This window comes from Anguilla anguilla, chromosome 10 (genome assembly GCF_013347855.1).
Source record: "Anguilla anguilla isolate fAngAng1 chromosome 10, fAngAng1.pri, whole genome shotgun sequence".
Lineage (NCBI taxonomy): Eukaryota > Metazoa > Chordata > Actinopteri > Anguilliformes > Anguillidae > Anguilla > Anguilla anguilla.
The window spans coordinates 29,390,879-29,418,164 of NC_049210.1; the positions used below are offsets into that span (position 1 = coordinate 29,390,879).

At 38.3% G+C, this 27,286-nt stretch overlaps 1 protein-coding gene across 5 annotated transcripts in view; it reads left to right on the plus strand.

Moving 5' to 3' along the window:
* Positions 1–278: 278 nt before the first annotated feature.
* LOC118207110 (solute carrier family 2, facilitated glucose transporter member 11-like) overlaps positions 279–27,286 on the plus strand; it is a 75,029-nt gene continuing 48,021 nt past the window's right edge. For 3 of the 5 annotated variants that reach the window (XM_035380424.1, XM_035380425.1, XM_035380429.1), the window contains exons 1-5: positions 19,916–19,963; positions 23,598–23,696; positions 23,796–23,956; positions 26,279–26,403; positions 27,036–27,165. In XM_035380424.1, coding sequence (XP_035236315.1) covers positions 19,931–19,963; positions 23,598–23,696; positions 23,796–23,956; positions 26,279–26,403; positions 27,036–27,165 — 548 coding nt within the window. In that variant the 5' untranslated portion in view covers positions 19,916–19,930. Of the gene's footprint in view, positions 765–4,790; positions 4,833–19,915; positions 19,964–23,597; positions 23,697–23,795; positions 23,957–26,278; positions 26,404–27,035; positions 27,166–27,286 lie in introns of those variants that run through there. The other 2 variants (XM_035380426.1, XM_035380427.1) reach the window with 2 other exon arrangements.

The following is a 27,286-nucleotide window of genomic DNA, read 5'->3' on the forward strand; positions in this document are numbered from 1 at the left end:
AGCTTGTTTTATTTGCGTGAGCTAAGATAACTAATACTGTTCGTTGTAATTTGGCCTAATTTTGATATCAATACGTTAGGCCTAGATTTTGCAAGTTTAATTATAGGCTTATATATAGTGCTTTGTATACGTCAGTAACTTCCCATTTTTGTACGTTGAAGACGTGTTCTTGTTGAAATTAAGTAAATGAAGCATAAAATGGAGCAATGGAAAGGTTTTCAGATCGGTTGCATGGTCCTTTAAAACCACGTGATTTGCTTTAGTAGCTATTGCCGGTATGCCTGCCCTTGCATGAGCGCACACAAGTTCCTGGCAGCAGGTTGATCACTTTACTGCAGTTCTCTGTGTTTAAATGAGAATTCACCGTTTAAGTCGCGAGACTTGCAAAGACCCGTGGGTGAATTTATTTGCGAGGACTCAGGTTCTTTTCGAGCGATAGGTTTTTATGGAAACTTGTGGATAATGGAACACGAGACGTTAATGTAGCTGAGCCAACAGCAACTGCTAAGGCTATGCGCAGATAAATATACAGGCTATTTTCACTGCAGCCACTAGTTAGCTATGTTTACACTGACAGAACCAGAGAGACAGCTCCGCCCCAACTGAGGTCAGATAACTGCAATGGTGTTCCCATCTGGACATCCCCTTGCCGACCTCCTCACTTCACGAGGTTTTATCCCGTGTAAAGGTCTTTAGAATTAAACCGAGTAATCAATGACCACAAAACGTCTGTATGCAACATGCCCGGTGACAAAGAGCTAAAGGTAGGCTTCTGATTTTGTGTTCTATTTAGGCCTGCTGCATTGGCTGAATTCATCAAAATGTTTCATTTGGCCGACATTTCATGACATAATTCCGTTTGATTTCAACGTGGTTACCTGAATAATTTAACTTTAACCATATCTCTGGATAGATGTGGTAATTTAAAACTAGCTGATAACGTTACTTCCATTTGAGAAATAGCCGATAGCCGCTGGATTTAACTGGTTCGAGATTTAATATTACGTCTGTTAACCCAACACGTTACAAATTAAGCTGTCGGGCAAATGTCATTGACATCTGAATTTGAAAACCGGACATTCCGGTCGAAAATTGGGCGTCTTGCAAACCCTAACCAGAGATGGTCCTGTAGGCCAGTGGATTCTAATCTCTGTCCTGGAGCTCCTCCGTGTATCCTAGTTTTTGTTTCAACCGCAATGCCAGAATTTTAACTAGCTGTTAATTTTCTTAATTATGTGCTTGTCGTTTTTAGATGGATTATTTACCTTATTAACCACATTATGTCAGAAACGGCTATGCATCCCATGAAGTACTGTACAAAATTACAGCGGTCATATTGTGCCATATTGCAAACAAATTATTTAATTGATGAAATTAACCCCTTGGCGCAGTTGCATAATCTGGGCAATCCTGACCCATTTAGGGTGTGTTCTATTTAAGGTTTTATTACTCGAGGTGTGAGTTATAAAACCTGGAAATGGCTTAAATTAAGCAGGACTCTTGTACCATTTACAATACTAACTTAATTTAGCTAGAAATAAAGTGCCAAAAATGCAACTATCTTGGTGAAAAGTGCGAAAATGAAATTGTTCGCCTTCAGATTGAAATGAAATATTAAGAGATCACATATATAGCAGGTAAAACGATACATGTCCTGGATCATTTAAACTCCTTGACCACAAGTATGGAAAATCTGAGGGTGATACACAGAACTGATAAAGATCAGTGAAGCAGTATCAAGTTAGTGTCTCCTAATCTATTCAAAATATCAAAATTCTGCATTGCTGTAAATTATAGCATAATCATATATTTCACTAAAATGAACTGTTTTGACTCATGAAACTAACTTTTGCATCATTTTTGAGTGCAAATCTTTTCATCGGTATAGGCGTCTAAGATATCTTTCAAAAAACTATACAAAATCGCTCAAAAAATGAATACATTTTTGTCCATTATACATATGTAAATGTGTGCCTTTTTGATGGCTTAAGATGAAACATTGATATCACTTTGAAAAATAATGCAAAAACATTGTGACACATTGTGATACAAGTACCTAAATATGCAATCATTCACTCTTGTATGCGTTTCTGAGCTGTACAGTAGGTAATCTTTTGTTGCATGGGGATGGGACAACATTTTTACAAATGTTACTATTTATGATCAAGGGAAATTTTATGTTCATCGAGCACATATTGCCACACAGTAAATCTGAAGTGTTTTCCATTTCCATTCCATACTAGCAGCAGCTAATACTGTTAGTTAGCCCCCAATTGAAATGTGCTGAGTATTATTAGCAAAGGCTGACAATTGTCTCTTGCGATCAATGCAAATATAACAATATCAAAAATATGTATAATGTAATGTAAATAATGTAAATAATTGAAATGTTACAAGCAGTAATACGTTGTTCTTGTATCCTAGCTAGACTGTATGCTTTTTCCTCTTCTGACCCACTCCCCAGAGAATTTTCTTTAGCCATGCTGATGAGTTGGCAAAATTAGAACAAGACCAGGTCAAAACCTAATGGCTGGACCTAACACACTTCATCCAGCCGACCAATGTTGTAACTTCATAACTTGGCCGAACAATGGTGTAACTTCATCACTCAGTCACTCTGTCTGATCACTCAGTCACAGACATTCGCGTTTGTAGGACTGGCCTCGCTGTTGTGGTCCAGCCAAAAATATTCCAAAAACCAAAGGGAAAAAAACAGTTGTGCCTTAATGGTTGCAGTGTAATGTTATGGTTGAATGCACTATGCTGTGCTGAAGCAGCCACTCATGCAGATACATGGGGCTCTCTCTCTTTGTAATAAAATTCAAATGAAACATGCCATATAGGCCTACTGTTAAAGCTTGTACCATACTCTACACAATCAAAGAAAATGAGATGAAAGGAGTTATGCCGGGGTAAATAGCTACTGGGGTTTTGCACATGGCCATTGAAAATACCTACTCCCACTTTCTATTTGTGTGTTTGTTTCTCAAATTGTTTATTCAAGACAATAAATGACCACTGAACCTTGAAAGGGACATCTTTATGTGTAAAACCAATGGTAAGATTGTATAGGCTATTTATTCCATATTTAGTCACAGATATTTGATAGTAGAATGACGTGGTACAATTCCACAAAAATTCCTTTTTTTTATTTTGCTATTAAGTGAGCAGCATTTTTCCTGACTGTATTGGCGTACCTTTGGGCTATTGGCTTTATCTTGTTGCAGTGATGGAATACAAAGTTTTGGTGGTGAAAGAATATTTTCATGAACTCCCTGATAGACACAGTTGTCCAGTGTATCATGCTTGGTGTAGTTGCAGATGAGACTGCTGGGAGGGGTTGGTTGTTAAATGGATGACCTATGCAGCAATGGTGGCACCTAGAAACTCCATATTTTCCATAGTGTATCCTCTACTCATAAAGCGAGAACACAGAGTTTGTTGTTTCCACTCATAGTTTGGTTGCTGGAGCAAAGAATGTCTGAGTTGTGCAATTTAGGATGCCAGCTTCCTGGCCACTAGGGGCCTCCTGCAAAAGGGTTAAAGACCAAAATTAATGACAATGCTCCTAACCGGTGATGGTGTGGACACCTGGCCACTAAAACTAACCATCTGGGGAAAAAAAAAAAGTATTCAAAGACAAAAAAAGAAAATAACAAGCCAAACCTGCGTTGTGTTAATAAGGAAAAAAAAACTATGAAAGAAATTAAACGTGTGTTCAGCAGTCTGCTTAGGAGTCTGTTGTTTAAACTCAGTCCTTCAATTGTTACCTGTTTATGTAATTGTTTTGCAATGTAGCACAGTATGAACATGGGAATTTTACTCCTCATGGCACACAAAGCTATTTCTAGAATAATTTGGCTTACGAGGGTAAATAGCTAATTCCTTTAAACATGAACATGGTTGAAATGAAGACCAGCATACACTGGGGTGCCTCAGGACTCAGTCTGGAAACCACTGCTGTAGGCTACCATACAGCATCGTAACCTTCTGGGCAAAATAAACAAGATATTTAATGATTTTACTGGAATTTGGGGAAAAAAATCTGCACACTGTGATTACTGCTACTAGAAAAAGTGCATTCACCACACAAAGATCAACCCCAGATTGCAGTGTTGCATTTGACCAAGGTCAGTGGATTTGTTGGGATAATGCTGGCATCTGACATTGTATCCATGACATTTTGGCTGCTGGCATTAGGATGGCGTAACGTTGCGCTGACATCCACATTAGGATGGCATAACGTTGCGCTGACATCCATTGGCGTTGCATTGGCTAAGGTCACATTTTTGCACCTTTTGTAGTTTCCTCAACATTGGCTTATAGCTGACCAATTGCCATTTATTAAATAAAATTTTTTTTTTAAAAATTACTTACATTTGCAGAAATGCATCAGACATGGTTTATTACCAAATCATCAACAAAATCACAACATGTGAACAACAACTGTTCTAATGTCTCTGGCTCCATTGCACAGTGTTCAGATGTATTTTCTAAAAAAACATGAGTAGAAGGGGGTTACTTATTTAAAAATCATTTCTGTTGTGATGTCTGCCTAACGGTCAAGAACAAAATATCTCAACATTTAATGTCTCCAAATATGTCTGTAAAATGAAAACATTCATTAAAGCATTAAATGTACGTAGTTAGGCTTCAAAGTGTCATCTTTATCTTAAAGGGGAACTGCACCCAAAAATTTGTTTCCCCATTATTTTATAAGCCCATCATGAATATATGCAACTATGTCATTAATCGGTAGTTTACTAAGTGACAATTTTTACTTACTGGAGAGTCTTCCGTGTGGCCCCGATGGTTTGGACTGCATCTTTGAGGTGAGTGAAGCAAACTTGATCACCTTCTGGATTCACATTAGGTAGCAAATATTCTCCTTTGTCCTACTTGTTGCAACATATAAAGAATTCTTCCTCTGATGGCATTGCTTGACAGTGCCCACAAATGCACCATGCTCTTGGTTGCTTGCTCTTGGTTGCTTTGAAACCACTGCACCGAGTATTTTGCTCTCGTTCTTGTTGTTCGGGACTGTACTCTGCTCGTAACAATATTTCACATGCCAATTTCCTCCATAATATGCTCCATATTCTCCATAATATGCCAAAATAAAAAAAACTGTCGATTTGCTCTTCACTTTCTGACTCTGCTGAATCACTTCCAGATGCTTATACTAATGTTAGTGAAAGTACTTACCAGTAACAAAATGGCTAATTTACTACAAATATAGATGTGGCCTGATTCAGGATCCCACAGTCTTCCAGAAGTCTGACGTACTGCAGAGGAAAACCTTTACCCATATCTGTGGTAGCAGTAAAAGACACTGCACCTGATGAAACGTTATCAACGATTTTTTCGTAATTTCTTGGAAAATATTATTATTATTGAGTACTTCTGAGCATAGCTAAGCCATATGTTTGCGGATAGACCTAGCTATAGCGAATAGAACAGTATCATTGATTTACTGTCTCTGTCTCTATCTGTCAAAACAGTTGATTTGTAGTGAAATACGTGAATATGTTGTGATTTACAGCTTTGAATAATTTAGACATTTTGGATAGATTTGGAGACGCTGGGTACACTGCTTAGTTTTTGCTTCATACATCTATAGTAGTTCTACATATCCACCCTTAGATTTTATGAACTTGTAGTCAAGAAGTTTTTGATCCAGCACATGTATAGTTTAACCTGTTGTATATATGCAATCTCTAAGTATTTCATTGCAAACTAAAAAAGTGCAAATTCATTTTTGATTTTTTGTCTAGACAATTGCACTTGTGGCACTTTTTTCTTCCAAAATTATGAATATAAACTAATCTGCGTTAGTATTGTAAATAGTACAAATGTCTTTCTTCATTTAAGCCATTTTTCAAGTCTCTGTGGTGTTCACATCTGGAGTTATAAAGCTTTAAATAGGGTACCCCCGAAATGGGCAAGGATTGGCAAGATTTGGCTTGTGCGCTAAGGGGTTAAGAATGTTATTTACATGAAAAAGCATTTGATTTGTTCGTAATTAAAAACATTTTATATACATGTATTTACATTGGGGAAAACACATGTTGCCAACAAAATGGTGATTGTTTGTATTCTGTCTTTGTTATCGTTTTCACTCTGTCTGTGTAAGATGGTGTAAAGAGCCACAGTAAACAGCAAGTAAAGCTTACTATGACTCAAGTCATCATTTTGCAACAAGAGTTTAGCTAGTTGGATAGCTGCAGTTCCTACACTGTAGTGAGGACAACATAACAGCAAATGATGAAACAATAACAATTTTAAAAAAACAATAGGAGGAAAAAACTATAAAAACTGAAATATTGCCACGACACTGGTATTGGCACCCTTCAAATCAGTTTGAAAAAAATAATTACATTTGATTCACCTGTGATAAATTATAAATTAAACTCACCTGTGATAAATTGTCAGTGCCCACATGAATTAGCCAATGAACGATGACTTTAATGCTTAAAAAAGGCACTTGTTATTCCCTGTTCCTTTTACACAATGGTGAAGACAAGGGAGCTGTCTGAGAGCATCAGAAGTGCTATTATCACCAAACACCTCTAAAGCAGGGATCAGAAACTCACGGTCCTCGAGGGCCAGGAACTGCTGGTTTTCCACCCTCCCTTTGCCTGGGAGTCAGGTGTGAAGACAGTCTGGCCAATCAGTAGCACTAATTGCCCAGGAGAAAAGAAAACCAGGGCTAGATTTGGATTTGAGGGCCAGAGTTGATGATTCCTGCTCTAAAGGGTACAAGGCCATCTCCTAAGACCTTGGTATCCCTGTTTCAACAGTGCGCAATGTTATTAAGAAGTTTGCTAAGCATGCAACTGTCAAGAACCTCCCTGGATGTGGGGGGGAGAGGAAAATCGATGAGAGAAGTCTTCGGAGGTTGGTGCGAACTGTGGAAAAAACACCACGTAAAACATCCAAAGAGCTGAAGGCTGACCTGGGACAATCTGGAGTCATGGTTTCAACACATACCATACACCGCACACTAAACCAAAGGAGGACCTCATTGCTGAAAAAAAGACATAAAAAGGAACTGATCTTTGCCAAAGAGTACCTGGACAAACCACAAACCTGGGCACATGTTCTGTGGACAGACAAAACCAAAATAGAGCTTTTTGGCAATGTACACCAGTGATTTGTTTATAGACGACGAAATGAAGCTTATAAGGAAAAAAACACCCTACCTACAGTTAAGCATGGTGGAGGATCCATAATGTTGTGGGGCTGCTTTGCTGCCTCTGGTACTGGAGGCCTTGATTGTATCGAAGGAATCATGAAATCAGAGGATTATCAAGGAATTTTAGAGCGAAATGTGCTACCCAGTGTAAGAAAACTAGGTGTGGGTCAAAGATGGGTTCTCCAGCATGATAAAGACCCAAAGCACACATCCAAGAGCACTCAAGAATGGCTGAAAAGGAAAAAATTTACTGTTTTAAACTGGCCAGCAATGAGTCCTGATCTCAATCCTATTGAAAATCTTTGGAGAGAGCTGAAATCTGCCATGGGGAAAGGAATCCTGCAAACATTCAAGAGCTTGAACAAATTGCAAAGGAAGAGTGGGAGAAACTACCAGCTGACAGGTACAAGAAGCTTATAGATGGCTACAAGAAACGTTTGGAGGCCGTCATCATTGCCAAAGAGTGTGCAACCAAATATTAAGGAAGGTTGCCTTTATTACTGTCCAGGTCATATTTTCCATTTCTTCTTTGACATTACTGTAATGTAAGTTGAAAAATGTTTTTTTGTTGAAATACTTTGGACATCCTATTAAAATATTCTGATGATACAAACTTGGTACATTTCCATTTATTTTTGAAGATATTCTACAGGTTATACAAAAAATTCAAGGGTGCCAATAATGGTGACCAGGACTGTATAAGTAGCTTGTAAAGTTCGTATTTTATTACACAAGCAGTGAAGACAGGTAACCTATTAAAACAGCGGTATTCACATCTGATTCACGTTGTCCTCGATTGGGTCCAATGCATGGAAACATTGAGTGGAAACTGAGTAAACGGTGAAAGTAGGCGTTTTCAAATGCATTCCTGGCTTTAATGTCAGTAGATTTGACATATTTAAGAGTCGCAAGTCTCCCCTGCATAAAAAAAAGAAATTACCCTACGTTCAGAAATAAGAGCGTTATTTGACGAGGATTAAAGGGAGTGCTTTTTAACGCAATTTGCATCTCTTGGCTTGAACAGATTAGTCGGGCCAAAATCATTTGCCAGTCGGCTCAGGCTCATTTTGAATGACTGCCCAAAGTCTGCCCTATTGCTCTCGCCCTGATCCATTCACAGGATCTTTGCCGACAACACAGTAACACTGCTGATGCACCAGAACCCTCCCAGATATGATTGATCTGGCCTGCGTATCGTTTGCCAACACTGCCGTTACAGCACCAGAATCCCCCCAGATATTGTTCGATTAAAGGATCTGGCCCGGGTCTGTCCGCCAGATCTTTACCGTCAGAATATCAGAATCTCCCTAGATACGGTACCTGAAGAAGTATAGTCAACAGTAGGCTTGGTCTTATAAAAATTTTATTTTATTTGCATCTTCACATTGTGCTTATTGTGCTACTTTATATTGCAAACAAATGCATAAAAAGAGGTAACAGACTGCGGTAAATAAATAAGCTCCAAATTAGGTCCATACTTTCACCAATCAGGAGCCAACTGGTTCACCTCAGTCTTTAATATGGTTAGTTAAATCATTTTTACCTGTATGCAATATAGCACAATATGATTATGGGACTTTTATTCTTCATGACATGCATATACATTTCTGACATAATGTGGCTTAAGACCGTGATTAATCCCCTCTAAACATGAAATGCATATAATTAAGAAATATCAACAGCTCGTTAAAATTCTGGGATTGCCATTGTGGTCGGAACAAAAACTAGCATACACAGGGAGTTCCCAGGAATGAGGTTAAGAGCTACTGTCTATAGGCCTGTTATAACCTTGCTCCTGAGGAAAACAGAAAATATATTTTTTTTTAATCAAAGCAATATTAATGTCATTTAAGGCTTAAAAAATGTCTCTATTTAATACCTGTGGTGCTTTGGGCCAAAACAATAACTAATGCTTAAATTAAATGCTTTGGCTAGAAGCGGGCTATATTGAAGCAGACAGGTAATGGGCTATATGAGAGCTACAGCATAACCAAAACGTTCAAATCGCATCTACTGCTTGGTGGACTGAAAAGTATCATAAGCCGTTCTTCTCTCTCAGTGAACATATCTGCAAGGTCACAGAAGACACTCTTTCCACTGCACGAGTAGCCAAGTGCTCCAATAAAAGTAAACATGCCACTGTCTGGTTTGATGATAGTGCTCTCTTGGTCCTTTAGTCTACATCATCATGAATCACTCTGAACAAGCTTTGGTTATAATTAAATTGCCTATGAGGTCTCTGATTGTAAGCTACTGAAACATTGTTTCGCTACTATGAGGTTTCACAGTACTGTAACTCATTTGGCAATAAGGACAAGTCAAGTATAAGCCAGCGTAATACCTTCCCGCGTATTTCCAAACACACATCCAATTTGATTGTACCAAAGAACATATTCAGGCAAGAATACAAGGATCAACGCCGCAAGGGTAGGGCAATTGTCTGTGTTTAGATCGGCCAAATATGACCCTCAGGGATCACTAATTGCCGATTGTATTGACGGTGGGGGCCGTTGGGTTTCTCATGGTCAGTTTTGCATTTCACAATTTCACAATTTTGATTAATAATCCAGCCTATTCAGTCAAATAAGTACTTTTTATTATGTGCTGTTAGGCTACAATTATATAGGAAGCTTCATGGTTTCCGTTGGTAATAATCAGTCGTGCTGCTACACCACAGCAAGATTTAGAGCACCACGATAAAATATTTCCCAAAATCGAATAAATTTAAATGTGACAACACGGAACACAACTTTCTGAAAAAGAATTGGGGAACTTTTTCCTGCCACCATTGGATGGTTTTTCTCCCCGCTGTGGAGTTTTTTAATTTAAAAAAATTATTATTTTTTTTACCACCTGCTATTTGGGAGTTCAGGTCTGGTTTTTTTTCTGCTACTGTGTAAAGCATCTTCGCGATAGTTTTCTATAAAATACAGTACGCATAAAATTGATTTGATTTGATGTATATTCATTAAAAAACGTGTGTAGAGCCACCTCCTTAAGCACAAGCGGTTTAAATGCCTGCTTCCGATTGGCTCGCATCCAGTTCAAATGAGTTGCAAAGAATTTTTGAAAGGATGCGGCAAACAGATTCTTTGGTGGTCATTCCACCAACAAGTCCAAAGTAAGCTATCTGAAAGAAAAACAAATCTAATTTATTATGTCCACAATGAAATATGCCCCAAAATACTATATACATTAAAAAATGGAATTTAAAAAATTAGATTTCAGTCAAATTAACTACAAAGGCAAACGGTAGGGATATGACGGAACACTGAATTAATGGTGCAATTTGTTTCCCAATACAGTTCACGTAATGGGGGTGATTAAGAGGCAGGAAATACAGACCATCAAATGTTAGACTGCTGAATTACACTGTTTAGTTTTTCAAGTGACATTCCCGATGAAGCCTATGCATTTTGTCTCTAGTGTGTGCATTCATTAGGCTACTTGAACTAGCAGCGACCAACTCCTTTTTTTCCCTGAATTGTGGCGTCAGTGTGGAATTTTTAAGAGTTCAATTTATTCCGCCGTACTTTTGTAAGTAGAAAAATAAATGCAGGCACGTCTTCGTTTCAAAATAGGTTGTTTAATGTAGCAAAGGAACTAGTGGGTCTGTTACCCAAGTACAGATAAACACAGAACCAACAAATGACGGAGACAGTGAATACTTATACCCTGTTCCTTCAAGGAAACAAAGGGCCAAATGGTTATCTTAAACACATCACGGGGAAAGGGGGGGGGGGGAGGTAATCAGACATTGGGGGGGGGGAAGAAACAAGGTGTGGGGGAGTTGGACTGAAGTAGGGGGTAGAGGATATCACACAATGGTACTGCATATCAAAGTGAGACAATTTGACTGGGCAAGGGGGTAGAGGATGTAGCACAAAGGGTGTGATTAGAAGGTTAATTTAAATGAGTGTGGTGGTAAACAATCAATGTTATCTGTAACTGGCCCACTACAATGTGAGACACCTCAGAAGGGTAAACTGTGGCTCCCATGTTTTCCAACAGTCAGCTGCAAGGTATCTATGAAGTTCAATTGATAGGAACACACATTTCTACATTATCTTTGCTCTGTGCAGTTAACTCACTTTGTAACTATGCAAATATAACTTTATATAGATCCGCTTGTTATGCTTTGCACTCAATATTTCTATTGTGTTTTATCCTGTGATATGGTTTATTTATGCATATAGTTGTGCCATAATGTAATTCCAAATTTCCGTATGTAGGACAATAATGGATTGAACGGCGTTTCAGGATTTTAATAACAATGGGCCTCATTCACGAAACATACATACGATCACATTTTATCATAAACTGACAGGGTTCGTACGGTCATGGAAAACCTGGAAAAGTCATTGAAATTTAAAATGGAATTTCCAGGCCCTGGAAAAGTTATGGAAAATAATATTTTTTGAAAAGTAATGGAAACACAGCTAAAGTTGAATCAAATATAATTACTAATTAATCCAATCATAAAAATAGTATGTATAGCAATAAAACGTAAATTGGCACGTAACCTTCGCGGTATTTTGGTGGTGTGAGAAGTTCGGTCTGGCTCAGTCTGTTTACATGCACGCCCAACAGGCACGCTTCTGCTAATGTAGCAGTTAGTAAACTTAGGCCCTACTGTGCCGACAACATGCCAGGGAAGTGCAGCTTCAATAATATGTCAGGGCTCGAAATTAACTTTTTTACTTAGTAGCACTGGTGCTCCCAACTTCAGACAGTTAGGAGCACCCACCAAAATGTAAGGAGCACCAACAATATATGCAATAGATTTTTTATTGATAAAAAACGACAATATAACAGTACGGTTTACAAGTAACAGTTAAACTGTCACGCCTAAAATGTGTCAACTCTTCAAGGAATTGCGTGTTATGCATTCAAACGACTAAGCGCTTCTCGTCACATTAATACCGCGAATTAAATCAACCGCCAGTAAACTGCATCGGAGAAATGAGCTGTTTCAACCGGGTCGCTACACAAAACACTACGTTAACGTTTCAAAAAAATGCCGTAATCGTTCGCTTCAACTTTTCAGCTTTCGATAACGCTAATAAATTGAACTTAATAAACTTTTGTCTTCAGGTAACATTAGTTGACGCGTTAGCTCTCTCTGTCGCGTGACAGTGGAGTGCAACGAAAGGGAGTGATTGAAGGCTAATATTAACCTATTTAAAATCAGCATTAAAGGTAAGAATGTCAAGCTCACGATTGGTTAGAAGGGTCACCGTCAGCTCACAATGCACATACTGAGTGTACTAACTAGCGAATGTACAGTGAAAGACGTTCGACTGGAAAAAGAAAAAAAAAAGGTCGCACCAGAACAATTACTTGCACTCGCACAAATGCTCCCAATTATATTTCGAGGTCGCACAGATTAAATTTCGGAGCATATGCGACCAAAATGATCGCAATTTCGAGCACTGTTTGAGACATTGACAAAAATGTTAAACTATTCGAATTAAAATATGAGAGAATGTATCTGTGTGTCTGTCTGGTGTTTATTTGTTTTAAAGAGACACCAAATGTTTCAGATGCAGGCCTAATTTTACTTAGTGTTACAATAAATAATTTTAAATCATCCCGCTGAGATAAAGTCACTTGTTTTGGTCATGGAAATTCAGTTAAAGGTTGTGGAGAAGTCATGGAAAAGTCATTGAAAATCATTGGTGAAAAAGTGTATGAACCCTGACTGTGTATAAGAACATTTCCATGAACATTTTGGCATTCATCTTTTTTTTCTTATCTGTATTTGTTAATGGCTGTTTCCTTATGCTAATCACATGAACAGGATTGCACATCAAATTTACAAATGCTCAGCATACATCTCATACACCTGGGACATGCACAAAAACAAATACACATGTAATGAATCCCGTATTGGTTTTTTGCAGGAACATTTTTAAGAAGAAAAGATATATAATTTCAGAAACATTTTGTGAATGAGGGCCAATGTCACTGTGTCATCAACATTACCAGTTTGTTTTTTAACTCGGGAAGCTGTGAAATCCTGTTCTCCACATTCCTAAGCTGGTGATGGGTAACTTAAAAGCAGTGGTGCTTGGAACCTCTCCAGGGCCACTGGCATTTGACCACAGCCTTTGTAGCTTCAGTAGAATCAACTGATTCTTCTGCTTCAGCATGTCCAGTGTAGTGAGAATCTCACGAAGAACAACTGCCAAGATACAAAACACACATTTGAACCCCTGTTACAATTCCACAATCATGAAAAGTTTTACTAAATTTAGACTGAACTGATTTCATATACCACATTCAATATATGTGAGTGAATATATTCCAGGGAACACAACATTTTACAAAAAAGGTAAATCGTACAAAGAGATGATTGACTTTATTACTACTCCTGCAATTAACCATTTATAGAACTTAAGGTGTTCTGGAAAAATTATTTATCACTTTATCTAGAATGTAGAATTTTCAAGATGGGTGTTTTAGAACCACATACCACCCCCTGCCACACACACACACACACGCGCGCACGCGCGCTATGTGTCAGCATGGCTGAATAACCATTGTGCAGATAGTAAGACTATTTAGGTTGGGATCTGTTAGTTGTTCAACTATCCAGATTTAAAACTGATGGTCGCAATGCCATCTGTTATAGCCCCTGGATTGTGAAACGGCCTGTACCAGGAGTTCAGAGAACTTAATACTGCTATGTGCTCCCCCAGTGACCTACAGTATGTTTGCAATGTGAAAGGAATTTTTCACTGTCAGATGTGTGGATGTTTTGTCAATTGGTGATGTTAATTTTGTTGATCGATGCAAAAACCTTCTGATTAAATGTGATACAGGTGTTCATGGACATAGCACAGCGATCAGTACCATCTAGCGATAAAGACATGGAAGGTTGGAAAAACACATTATTTGCCCTCATGACATGCTCGCACAAATCACAAAGTTTACAGATACAGGCTATGTGGTTCTAAAACAGTAAATTACTGGTTGTAATGCTCCAGGTCCAGGGTTTCCCAGCAGTCCAGGTTCTCATTTGCTACTGGTGATGTCATCTGCCATGGCAGGTCTAACCCTTGTGGTGTGGAAGTAGATGCCGTGGTGGGTTTGCTACTGGTGGTAGTGATGGAGATGTTGTCTGTTATGGCATGGCTGCTCTTGGTGGCATGGGTGATGATGTCCCTTGCTGTGGCAGGAATTCTATCTTTGGCGCAGGAAGTAATGCTGCACATTCCCAATTTTTTGTTTGGCTGTGGTTGGTTGCCTCGATGCTGCTTCTTCCTCATCCTCATTTTCTGTGTCTGTTAGTTCCTTTGAAGATAAAACCCATAGAGTTATCATCTCTCAGGATACTGCAACACATTTAAATAGCCTTTTGGTAAAGAGGAAAAACATCCATTTTTACTGATGCCAAATTTTTTAATCCAATGATGATTCATACGGCATAGCCCACCAGTTATCAATGTTTATGACCAGTGTTTGACCAAAAAAAGTTTGGAAAAGGTTCAGGTTGAAAACAATTAGAAAAATGTGAAAAATTCTGGAGGAACTTGTACTTGAATGTACAAAGGATGTCTGGACTACTACTTGTCACGGTGTCCCCTGACATGGGATATTATTATTGTTAGTATTTTGTATTAGATGTATTGTTTTTTTCTATAATACATTTTCCATATTGAGATTAAATATAACAGTGTTTCTCCATGATATAACCTGTCTCTACTGTACTTTTCAAAAACACAACTGAAACCCGCCATCACTGACCACTGCCATGCTACCACTTTGCATGATAAGTTTGATGTATTCATTTCTGTAATAAAATCGTTTTCTACTTTCTACCTTAGTATATTCTGGGTTCTCACATCATCTTAACATCAATTTTAAGAATACTGTCTACAATTCAATGACTTTTACTCAGCATAATCTGTGACAAACATTTATGTTAATCTTTTAATAACAATAATTTTGAATAACTAAATTCTACGTCATCTGAGACAATTCAATGTTTGTCTCCAGTTGTACTAAAGTCACATGGTCTATGATCCAAAAGAAAAAAAGTAAGGAAGTCATAAGGACACATTTGATGAAATACACAATTTATCCCCTGCATGAAGGACAAATTTTCTGTGACACTTAGAGAGGCCTAATTTTTAGAAAGGCCTACCTTCCTTTTTCTCTTCAGGTATGCAGGACATTTATCTTAATCCTCTGTTGCAGTCGTGTCTGTACTTTTAAATGAACAGGCCAATATTATCTTCAATTCACCAAAATAATCTGTTGTACAACATACCATGCAATATATTTGTATACACAAATTCATTAAAATGACTGGAGACAGATTAGAACGCTGTTCTATTATTTCATCCACTTATGTACTGAAACACATTCAAATCACTTGAAACAGACTGATCTTGATACATCACTTCAGTAATACATTGTAGTGGCTGAGATACCAATAAATCATTTTGTGTTCAACAATGAAAAACCGTATTTTTACTTTTAGTATGCATAATGCACACATCATAGCGATTTGCATGTTGTTGGGCTCTCCAGCCTCATCACTGCCCAGTCGAACCTCGCCCTGTCTTCTTATGGGCACCAGTAGCACATGCCATCATGGACCCATGAGGCTGGAACTACTGTATTTCTGTTTCATTGGAATGGATAAAATCCACAAATCTGAAACATCCTACATTTAAAAAAATAAGAAAAGTTAACAAGAGATGCCATGTTTATTCAAGACAACCGCTAAGGAATCCATAATGCAAATGAAAGACGTTGTCCAAAGAAGTATTGATTTAAGCATAAATTATTTACTGCAGTTAATATAATTTGATTAAATAGGCCTTCATCAAAAAAAACAGCCCTATATCATAAAAGTTAACCAGGTCTTGTGTGTATGATGAACTTAACTATACAAACTACAAATACAAAATGTTGCCATAAGCCACAAAAGTACAACAACATTAGTTCTGGTACCATGGTTTGCTACAACAAGGTACAAGACAGTCCACACAAAATGGAAACTCCCCAGCCCAGCTGTCCATCTAACTTCAACCCTAGTCTTTGTGCCATTACGTGTGTGGGGTACTTATGCACTTAAGCTCCTTGAGACAGAAAAGCAAGTGTAAAACCCACAACCTTTCTGAAGAAAGAGATGTGCTCCTGGGGGAACTGCTCTACCCACATTTACTACAACTTTAAGATTTAGAATGACTAGTCCCATAGAGGGAAAGTAGCCTTTCCCTACCCAGGGTATTTGGTTCCTTTGAGGTGAAGTGACTGTCCTAAACAAATTATTGCAACACACTAGCCCCAAACTTATCCAAGCTGAGCACCTAGAAGCCAGGCCAAGATTAATAAATTGAATCCTATGCTTCGTTTCCTTTGTCATATGCAGTCACTACCTTGTGTAACCTTTATGCGGAAATTTTGAAGGTATACTTCCTTGAACTCTGGCCCTGTTACTTGAACTGGGAGAGGATCATCATGGTGGGCTTTTTTGACTTGGGATAACATGGCTGTTCCATATTGTTGAACTCTGACATATAATCAAAGCAACAGGGAAGTGTGGCCTATGTACTACTTTTTTAAAGGTGATTCAAGGTGAATCAAGATGTCCATGCAGTTTGACACTTGGATGTATAAGGCCATGGACATTATAAATTAAATGCTCTCTGCCATAAAGCTGACCAAAAATGCTCAACAAAATGCACTGAGGGATTTTGCTAATTCACACATTTGATCATTTTGAAGAGTGTGGATTTGCTCAACTGAGAAAAGCATGAAATTCTGATAAAAGTATTGAATATCATAGAGAAGATCTGACTCAGTATACAATAAAAACGGTCTAAATTTTGTAGCCTTCCATCTTTGCCTCTCTTCCACTGCACTTGTCTTTCTTGCTGATTCAGAGGGAATGTAGTTTCTCGGTGAGATAAGCCTCTCTGAGAAGAGGGATACTGCACAACCTGGTAAACGACATTGCAGAGGACCAGTGCTACCTATTGAAAGCTCTAACATTTTCCGCATAACTCCGAGATACCCAAGGTGCATATAGTCATGGGAGAATGCTATTACCATGTATATACCTATGTCAGCTAGTGGTGAGGTTTCTTTATGATGTTCCTCATCTGATTGTAAAGGAAAAGTCCTATCTGTTCTCAGGGTCTCTGAAAATGTCATTCTGAAGTTCACACACTCTCCATATGTTGTGCATTTATCACATTCAGCGTAACCTGTGTGACTTGTTATGCCTTTTGAGATTAAATACACCACTGTTTCTCCATGATATAACCTGCCACTACTGTACATTTCAAAAACACAACTGAAACCTGCCATCACTGACCACTGCCATGCTACCACTTTGCATGATAGTTTTGATGTATTCATTTCTGTAATAAAATAGTTTTCTGCTTTCTAACTTTCTACCTTTAAAGAATACTGTCTACAGTTCCATGACTTTTACTCAGCATAATCTGACAAAAATGTATGTTCATTTTTTAATAACAATAATTTTCAAGAACAAAATGGTACATCATCTGAGACAATTCAATGTGTCTCCAGTTGTACTAAAAACTTTTTATGCCTTTCATAAAAGCCTTTGCTGAGGCATTACATATCACTGAGGGAATTACACTTTACAACACTTCTGCTTCTCATGACTGATATTGTCCTTCTAATGAATGTGTCGCCCTTCATTTTTCGATTAGTTATTTTATTATGTTAATATTTTACGCTGTTTTGTTGTTTTCCTTTACAAATGCAGGAAGTAGACCCAGACAGTTTAGTGTCGAACTCGAGGATGCACATCATTGCGCGACTTCTGATGTGGGCGTACCTGCAGACAATAACATTAGGTTGATCGTAGAAATAGTGTTGTATGACTACTAGCCAGCGAAATCGAAAATGTCTGAGGATGAAGGCGATTTTGTTTTTGATCATGGGATTGTTGTGCCCTATCGATTCGAGCTGGAATACACAGAAGAAGAGCTGGCTAATTTGCAGGCTGATCATGTGAGAGCGAGATCGAGTCAGGAGCTGACCGAGATTGAGGAACCACAGGCTATTCCCAGGACAAACGGCAACTGGTGGTAGACATCCTATGTTTCACAGACAGACGCGATAGCGTTACCCAGCCCGCATAGTACCTACCTCGAGTGGTTCAACGATGGGAAAACGGCGGATACAACTCCAGGCTTCTGATGGTCGCCTTGTTAGTCGGTGCCTTCAGAGTAGTCGCTGCATACCCTTAGTCCTCGTTTGCGAACTTCTTCGACTGATATGTTGGGGTGTCTGATTACATCCAGCCATGTCTTACACAAAGCATTGTGTGGAAAACTATGAAAATGTGCTTTTAAGGCAAGTTTAACGACGGCATTATAACAACCGGGTACAATGCAACTAATTTATTACACTGATATTGCATCAAACAAAAGCTAGCAGCCGTTAGTTTGTTTGATTTCAACATTCCAAGTTAACGGAATGTTTTGCTTCGCTTCTTCTCGATTTTGCCGCGATACAAAATCGAAGAAGAAAAAAACGGAAACAGTACTACTATGTGGACTTCCGCTAAAAAAGCAGGTCTTTGTTTCTAAGGTTAGACACTTAAAATGAAATAACTAATCGAAAAATGAAGGGCGACACATTCATTAGAAGGACAATATCAGTCTTGAGAAGCAGAAGTGTTATAAAGTGTAATTCGCCTTTAATTGTTAGGAAGAGTTGTTTTCTTTAAAAAATAAAGCCTGATTCCAGGGGCTTTATTTCCTTGATCAAATCTTTGAAATACAGAGAGAAAGTGTGTGGTTATAATGTCCCACCATATACTTAATATTGATTCAGAAGGGGTGTCTTGATGTTAAATCCCTGGAATAAACCTAAAATTTGCCACAAATGCCGACCTGAGGATTTGAAGAGATGGACCCCATCAGAGTTTAGCTGTAACCTTATTGAGTGTTTGTCTGGTATTTTATGCCATATTTTGGCGAGGGAGCCAGAAAGACAGTTCAGAATGCTTGAAATAATGATAAATCCCACCTGCAATTCACTCAATTTTATATGAGCAGTTGGTATGAAAGATAATTCTTCCATCCTTGGGCAAAGCTGGGTGGTATACACAACTGAGAGGAGTACAGAAAAGGCAGCTAATGTAATGCCAAACTGAAGGGCCCAACCCATCAGAGAATCCTACAAATTTTTCTTGTGAGATCCCCAACCTCATTCTCCTCCTCATCATCATTATCATCATTTACATGATGATGATCCATAACCTCCTCCAGATAATCATCATTTACATTATCATCTATAACAAAATAATCTGAAGTATCCCCAAACACCTCATCTTCCTGGAACTGCACTATTTCCTCCGTAGCATCCATGGGCATGACTTGCTTCAGGAATTAAATGCTCTTGTTCTTTTTCTTTGAGTAATTTGGACACATTGACTAGGGACTTTTGCCTTGTGCTTATACCTGTCTGCCATGTTGTTGTGTAAATTTAGGATTATCTAAAAACTTTCTCCTGAGAGAGAGAGAGAAAAAGATAGACTACTTACACACTGGCATGCTAGTTTATGTTTATATTTTAAAAAATATATTTCACCTGAAATGCCCATTTCATTTTGCTTATAAATGTATGTTTTTTGATGCAAAATTAGTTAATTGGCTAAAGAGCTTCAAACTATCGATTTCTGAATGCGATTTTCCTTCCTTCCCAGCAGCTATTGGTTTCTGTTCATTTTGGAGTGATATGAAAATCAGACTCTTGAAACTTACTTCAGAGGTAATCTATCATGATAAAAATGACGTCAACATTATTTTTGGCCAGGGGGCACTGGTGGTGCAACTGCTCCTTGGTGGAAATTCCAGCTCAGTTACAACCTGGTTTTAAGCTGGTCTAGCTGGTTTGAAGCTGGTTTGGAGATGGTCAAGCTGGCAACAAGATGGTTGAGGTAGCAACCATGCTGGAAAGAATATGTTGAGCTGGTGGACCGTATCGAAGGATACGAATGTTCGTTTTAGGTGAATTTGCCATCTCTTAGCGTGTATTTCATGATTAAAAAAAACACACAGATATAAAGCATAATTGACCGGGCTTTTTTAAAAGTACCAGAGTTCTGGATAGTGGGTCTAACAACATTACAGGGCAGAAAGTAGTATCAAAAGGTTGTCTTTGCCCATATTGTACTTTTCCTGTAAACAATGAAAACAAGCCAATATTGCATTAGGTGACAAGCTTATTTTATTACTACACATTGTTTATATACATAGCCAGAAATATAAAGCACATTGCATGTTTTCATCTGAATAAAAAATACAACTTAATATTGATAATCATTTGCTTTCTCTCATGCACTACACAGGCATTCAAGACCAAGCAAGCAGACAAATCATGTGATTTGTCTATATTAGCTATCTGTTCCTGTCTGCAATCACTTTTCACAACAATGCATTTTGCTTGCGATCAGGGTAATGTTGGCTAGGTAGCTAGGAACCGCAGGGAGGTCATTTACAAATTTAGAAAGACTATAATCAAATTGAAGAGTTACCAACCACATTTGTATTTAATTTGGAAGTCACTTGTTTGTCTCCTTTAAACAGCAGTAGCTAGTAGTAGCTACCCTGACAGCAAGGAACTCCAGGATGGATCTGCTCCGATTCCATTCCAAATTCAGATCATCTGGGCCCGATCTGGCCTGAAGTCACTTGCTAAATGGGAAGTTACCATGACACAGAATGGCTGAGAGTGCACATTTCTTGACTGTAGGATTTATAATATGTTGCAGTCGAGTGCCACCGAATGTTTGTATTGTTCTGAAAAGTTAGCTAGCTATGGTAGAACTGTTCTAATGTCTAGCTGTCTGGGGCTAGTCAGTTAGAGAGGTCGATAGCTAGCTTGTGAAACATAATAGTTCTTTAGTTGGCTATCTTACCACAACTTCTCACTGCATTTCAGTCTTGCTAGCTCGTGCACCTGTTAGCTTCTCCAAGTATGTATATAGCTAGCTAGCTAATGTAATGTACAGTCAAGTGTTGATGAACGCATCTATAAAAATCTTGACTGCCTTTTTATTAATTTAACATTTAATATTAGAAACTACGTTATAAGTGGCTTTGTCACAATGAGTCACTGGTTTTCTTACACAAAATCCTGTAGCTGGCCTGCAAATTCACAGTTTGTCAGACAACCTGAAAGGCTGCATGAAACCCATCCCCTTCTCCATGGGTGATAATTAAATGCCAGTTTTCATATCGGCAAGATTGACAACAATGCACTTCTGTATCTGGAAAAAAGCACCCACATTCACAGATTGCAGATACACTACGATATTGAGAAAAGTATTTTTGGACCTCATCATAATTTAGGAGCTCGCTAATGTCATTAAAACTGACAAATAGTAAGCTTCTAAACTTTTCTGCATCATCGGACAGCTAAAATTAACTATACTCATGATGATGTGCATCAACAGCTCATTGAAGAGCCAATGTACAGAGCTAGCAAAGCACATTTTAATGTATGTTGTTCATGTAGGCTGTGATGGATAAGGTCACGGTACAAGGAAACATAATGTTATTATGTCAGGCCTGTCTACTATGGGAAACCTCACTATAGGCCTACCATTTTATGAAAAAATGTAACTCTGCTATTAAAGGAATTCTGTAACAATACTAGAGCCCGACCGATGCCAGATTTTTGGGTCCGATGCCAATCCCGATTTTGGAGCGTCCTAGCCCACCGATTACCGATGTTCTGACCGATATTTTGTCAAAAAGTGAAACATTTTCAAATCAATTTGAAAAACTTATATTTTATCAAAGTTTCTATATTTGAGAACATTTAACTTATAAGCAAACAAATAAATAAAAATAAACACACAAAGAACTTTTTGGTAGATAAAATGTAAAAGATGATATTAAATTAAATATATATATTAACACCATCTTCATGGCAGGTATGCCAACCCCCCAAGTTACACCTTGGTGGGGCAGCATGCCCCATACCTGTACAGCACTGAGAGTTTTGGCACTTTTCAGGATTTCCTAAAGAAATACATTAGATGTGTGCACATCCAACCAGTATTTGGCCAGGTGCAGGATAAAAGTACATGTGAAGATTGAAAGAAAATGGATATCCGCACACTGGATTACAGCTCCCAATACTTTATTGACTAAAAAAAGCAAGGCAACGTTTCAATCCAACAAGGGCATTTGCCTGATGAAGACCCTGTTGGGTTGAAACGTTGCCTTGCTTTTTTTTTATTCCCAAAATATTATTTGCAAAAGGTGCGGTTCATCCACACCATTTCAAATGTACATTAATTCCTGTTCTCATACACACGTGATGCAACATTGAGACAATTAGATTTTGAGGCAAGAAAAAGATTGTGTCTTTTCATATTACAGATAATAAATTACAGAAAATACAAGTGAAGGGAACATAACCTAAATTTATTTATTTTTTTCACATAACCGCCATTGTTCAATTTCTGTTTTAAGCCATAGCTCACTTTTCAAAGCACATAATAGTCTTTGCAAACACGTAAGGAAGACCAGGAAACATGAAACGGTCCAATTGCATTAGATTTAAGGTGGACCGGAAATTTTTAATTGGGAGCTAACTTCAGTGTCGTCCTAAATAATGAGAAATCATGATGGAAAGCATAAACATGTCCTTTCTTGTGTTTAAGTGTTCATCAGATGTTTAAATCATTCATTTAAATGATGTCTTCCATGTGGAAATTTAAAAAAAGTGTGATCACTTGATGTGACATTTAAAGGTTTGAATGACCACAGTGTGTTCATATAAGATCAATGTGTTCAGATAGGGGGGGGGGGGGGCAGTTTTTTCTAAGCCACAGTATGTGCCATTCAGTTTACAGGCCTGCATTGCCTAGTGATTTTTTTTAAGCGAAGATCATTGACTCTGTCAGGTTTTTGTTGCAGCAAATGGTGGACCACCTCCATATTAATGCCCATAGTTTTGGATGTTGGATGTCAGGTCCATGTACATTTGGCTAAGTAGTGTACATATACTCTACCTTTCACAAGCTTAATGGTTTGCTATTACAGTACTTCAGCTTCCTGGAGATGACACCAGATCAGACCACATTGACCACAGTGCAACTAATGCTAAATAATTAACAAGTTAATTCTGGCCAAAGCATTCTTTCTTGCCTTGAGGTACCATATTATAACTCTTTTTCACTGAATACAATTTTATTGCCTCATTTTTATATAAGTATTAAAGCAAAGAAAGCCATATGTTTTAGTCTAGCAAACAAATGTAAAAACATCATTGTGTAGCCTTACGTCCTCTGGTATAAAACCTGGAATGTTTAATGTTTTAAAGATCTACATGTCTACATCTGCATAAAAATCTTTTTATGAGTGATTCATACTGTTGTCTATGCCAACAGGGTAATGCTCGAATCCTGGTCCTGACAGTGTGTTCGGCAGCCATTGGAGGAACTCTTCAGTATGGTTACAACATTGCCATAATCAATGCACCTACTATTGTAAGACTGCCAGTTTCAGTTTTTTCATCAGTAACTACAGTTTCACAAACTGGTGAAACAAATGTTTGAGCAATGAATGTTTATGTTTTCTTTATGCAGTATGTCCAGAAGTTCATCAACGAAACTTTCCAGGAGCGCTGGGGTGCTGAACTCCAAGTCTACCAGGTGACTCTAATATGGACCTTCATTGTGTCCATCTTCTCACTGGGAGGGCTGGCAGGTGCCCTGATTGCTGGTCCAATGGCTATCTACTTTGGAAGGTAATGATTGGTAATGTTTGTTATAAACTCTTTCACTGTTGCACTGGCTGCAATTGATTTAAAGAATTCCACCCTAAATCGATCTTTTATTTGTAGAAGAGTAGCTGTCCTGATTAAGTTTGCAGCCAACTCTCTACCTGTAGAGAGTGCAGAGACATAGGCTTAAACTACTGTGCTACATGCTCCAAGTACCTACTGAATACAAACATGGGGCTGGGTGTTACTACATGGCTCGGAATCATACTTTGAGGGTGACATTACTCACTAGCAGGCTAACCACAAAAGGTTGCAAGGTTTTAATGTAACTGCAATTTGAATAACAGTTTGCAGTTGGCATGTAGCAAGCTATTTCAGACATGGTCACAATATGTGCTGTATTTATCATAATAAATCCGGCAATAACAGATGTTTTAAAAACTCCTGGTGGGGAGAGAATGGGGAAGAGGAGATGAAGGCATTAAGCCAGGCAAGGAGAAATGTATGGTTGACATCATTGACATTGTCTCTGGGTGACATTCTTAAAATAATAACAGCAAGCAAGCCCACTACGCTGGTTAGCTCACAAGCTAATACTGTTAACATGTGGAACAGCAGCTACCCCAAATCTGTCTGACATGAGTTCGGTCAAAGCCCTCTTCACCTACAAGAACTACCCCGCCCATTGTAGTTCTTAAAAAATGAGAAAGGGTAATAATGACATACACCTCTATCAGATTCTTTTGGCCAGTCACTAAGAGAGACTTAATCAGTTACGCCTTGATCTGTTAAATGAAGTTAATGTTGTTATTGTGGTGGAATTTCCCTTTGATGTACATTTCCATATTTTTACAGTTGAGGCCAAAGGTTTACATACATCTAGGCTAAAGACATTCAAACTCAATTTTTCACAACTCTCACAACACTTGGGGTAGCCTTCCACAAGCTTCTCACAATACTTTTCCGGAATTCCTCCTGACAGAATAGGTGTATCTCAGTCAGGTTTATGGGCCTCCTTGCTCAAACAAGCTTTTTCAGTTCAGTCCACAAATTTTCTATGGGATTCAGGTCAGGGTTTTGTGATGGCCACTTCAATACTGTGTTGTCTTTAAGTTATTTTGGAGGTGTGCTTAGGATCAATGTCCTGCTGGAAGACCCAGTTGCGACCATGTTTTAACTTTCTAGCTGATGTCTTGAGGTGTCGTTTCAGTATTTGTAGATGATCCCCCTTCCTCATGATACCATCTATTACCTGAAGTGCGCCAGTCCTTTTTCCAGCAAAACATGCTAACAACATGATGCTGCCACCCACATGCTTCACAGTTGGGATGGTGTTTTTCGGATTAAAAGCCTCACTCTTTTTCCTCCATACATAGCGCTGACAATTATGGCCAAACAGTTCAATTTTTGTTTCATCTGACCAGAGAACACTCCTCCAAATGGCTAGGTCTTCGTCCTGGATCACCTGCAAACTTCTGGCTTTTTTATGCTGGTCTTGGAGTAGGGGCTTCTTCTTGCGGGACAGCCTTTTAGGCATTGACAATGTAGGATTCTCTTAATGGTGGATGTAGATACTTTGCTACCTGATGCCTCCAATTTCTTCACCAGTTCCTTTGTTGTTGTCTTGCAGTTCAGTTGAACCTTTCGGACCAAAGTTCGTTCAGCCCTGGGAGTTAATTTATGCCTCCTTCCTGAACGATGCAGGGTCTGTGTGGTCCCAAGATTTTTATATTTCCATACAATTGTTTGTACAGTTGCTCATGGAACCTTCAGTTGTTTGGAAATTGCTCCTAAGGAGGAACCGTACTTGTGGAGGTCCACTATTTTTTTTCTGAAGTCTTGACTGAGTTGCTTGGATTTTCCCATGGTATCAAGGGCAAAAAGGCAGTGGCTCTAAAGGTAGGCCTTTAAATACAGCCACATTTGCCAATTAAATCCCAATTAACTCCTAATTATGACAACTGGCCAATCAGAAACTTCTAAAAAGTCATTACACTAATTTCTAGAATCTTCCAGACTGTTTAAGACAATCAACTTGGTGTATGTAAACTTTTGACCCACTGGAATTCTGATATAGTGAATTAAAGCTGAAATAAATCTGTCTCTAATCGATTGTTTTAAAATGACCTCTGTGAACATATTAGATGCCCTAACTGACTTGCCAAAAGAAATGTATGGTAACATGAAATGTGCGGAGTTGTTTAAAAAGAGTTTGAATATCTTTAGCGTAGGCGTATGTAAACTTTGGGCCTCAACTGAACATAGCTCTCCGTCTAATTAAAAGTTTGTAGCTGCACTGTATATCTAGCCTTTTATGATTACCTCTGTGATTTCTCCAACTTTTAGGAAGAAGTCATTGCTGCTGAACAATGTATTTTTGCTGCTGAGTTCTGTGCTGGCAGTGTTTAGCAGAGCTGCTAGGTCTGTTGAGATGATCATTCTGGCCCGGTTTCTAGTGGGGATCAATGCAGGTAAGGAGTCAAACTTGTCTTTGGAAATGTGTTCAGATTAGCTCAAAATAAAAATGAGAAGAACCCTATACTCAGATATAAGCAGTGGTCATTTGTTTTAAATAACAGTTGATCCACACATAAATCTTACAATGTGAAAAGGTTCGAAAAAAAAATGTCTTTCATTTCTATCTCATCATCTTGGATACAATTATTTGAGATTCTCTCAGACTTGAGTGGCCAAGTGCTCCTAGAGTAAAGTAAATAATTTCCTTTAGGAGTTCCTTCTTGCGATACTGGATTACCATTCTTAGTTAAACTTACACGAAAGTGTGTGGAATGAATTATAACATGCTCACGTCCATTGTGGGAATCATTACATACCCACTGTAATGATTTTGTGAAATGGACGTGTGAAACTTCTGTGGCTGCCTGGCTGTGTTGCAGTTCTAAATATTACATATATTCCAAATATATGTTCACAATATCCATAGGTCCAAATATCCAGAGAGAGAAACAGTACGAGTAATTCCAGGAAAGACCTTCTGTAAAATGTAATAAACATTAGTTTTTAAAGAAAACTAATAAACAAATATTAATGTAAAAAAAAAAAAAAACCACAGCCGCAATTATAAACCCCCTTATTTGCACAGGTGTCAGCATGAACATCCAGCCCATGTATTTTGGAGAGAGTGCACCTAAGCATTTACGAGGTGCTGTTTCTATATCTTCAGCTGTGTTCACAGCTTTTGGAGTGGTGCTGGGACAAGTGGTAGGGCTCAGGTAGGCACACTATCCTTATGCGTTTTACGCCCATGGACCTTAGTACACTTTCTAACAGACATCTGTAGAAAAGCCCACTTGAAGAGAACTTAAATCAGGGCCAAACATTGTGGTTGTGAGT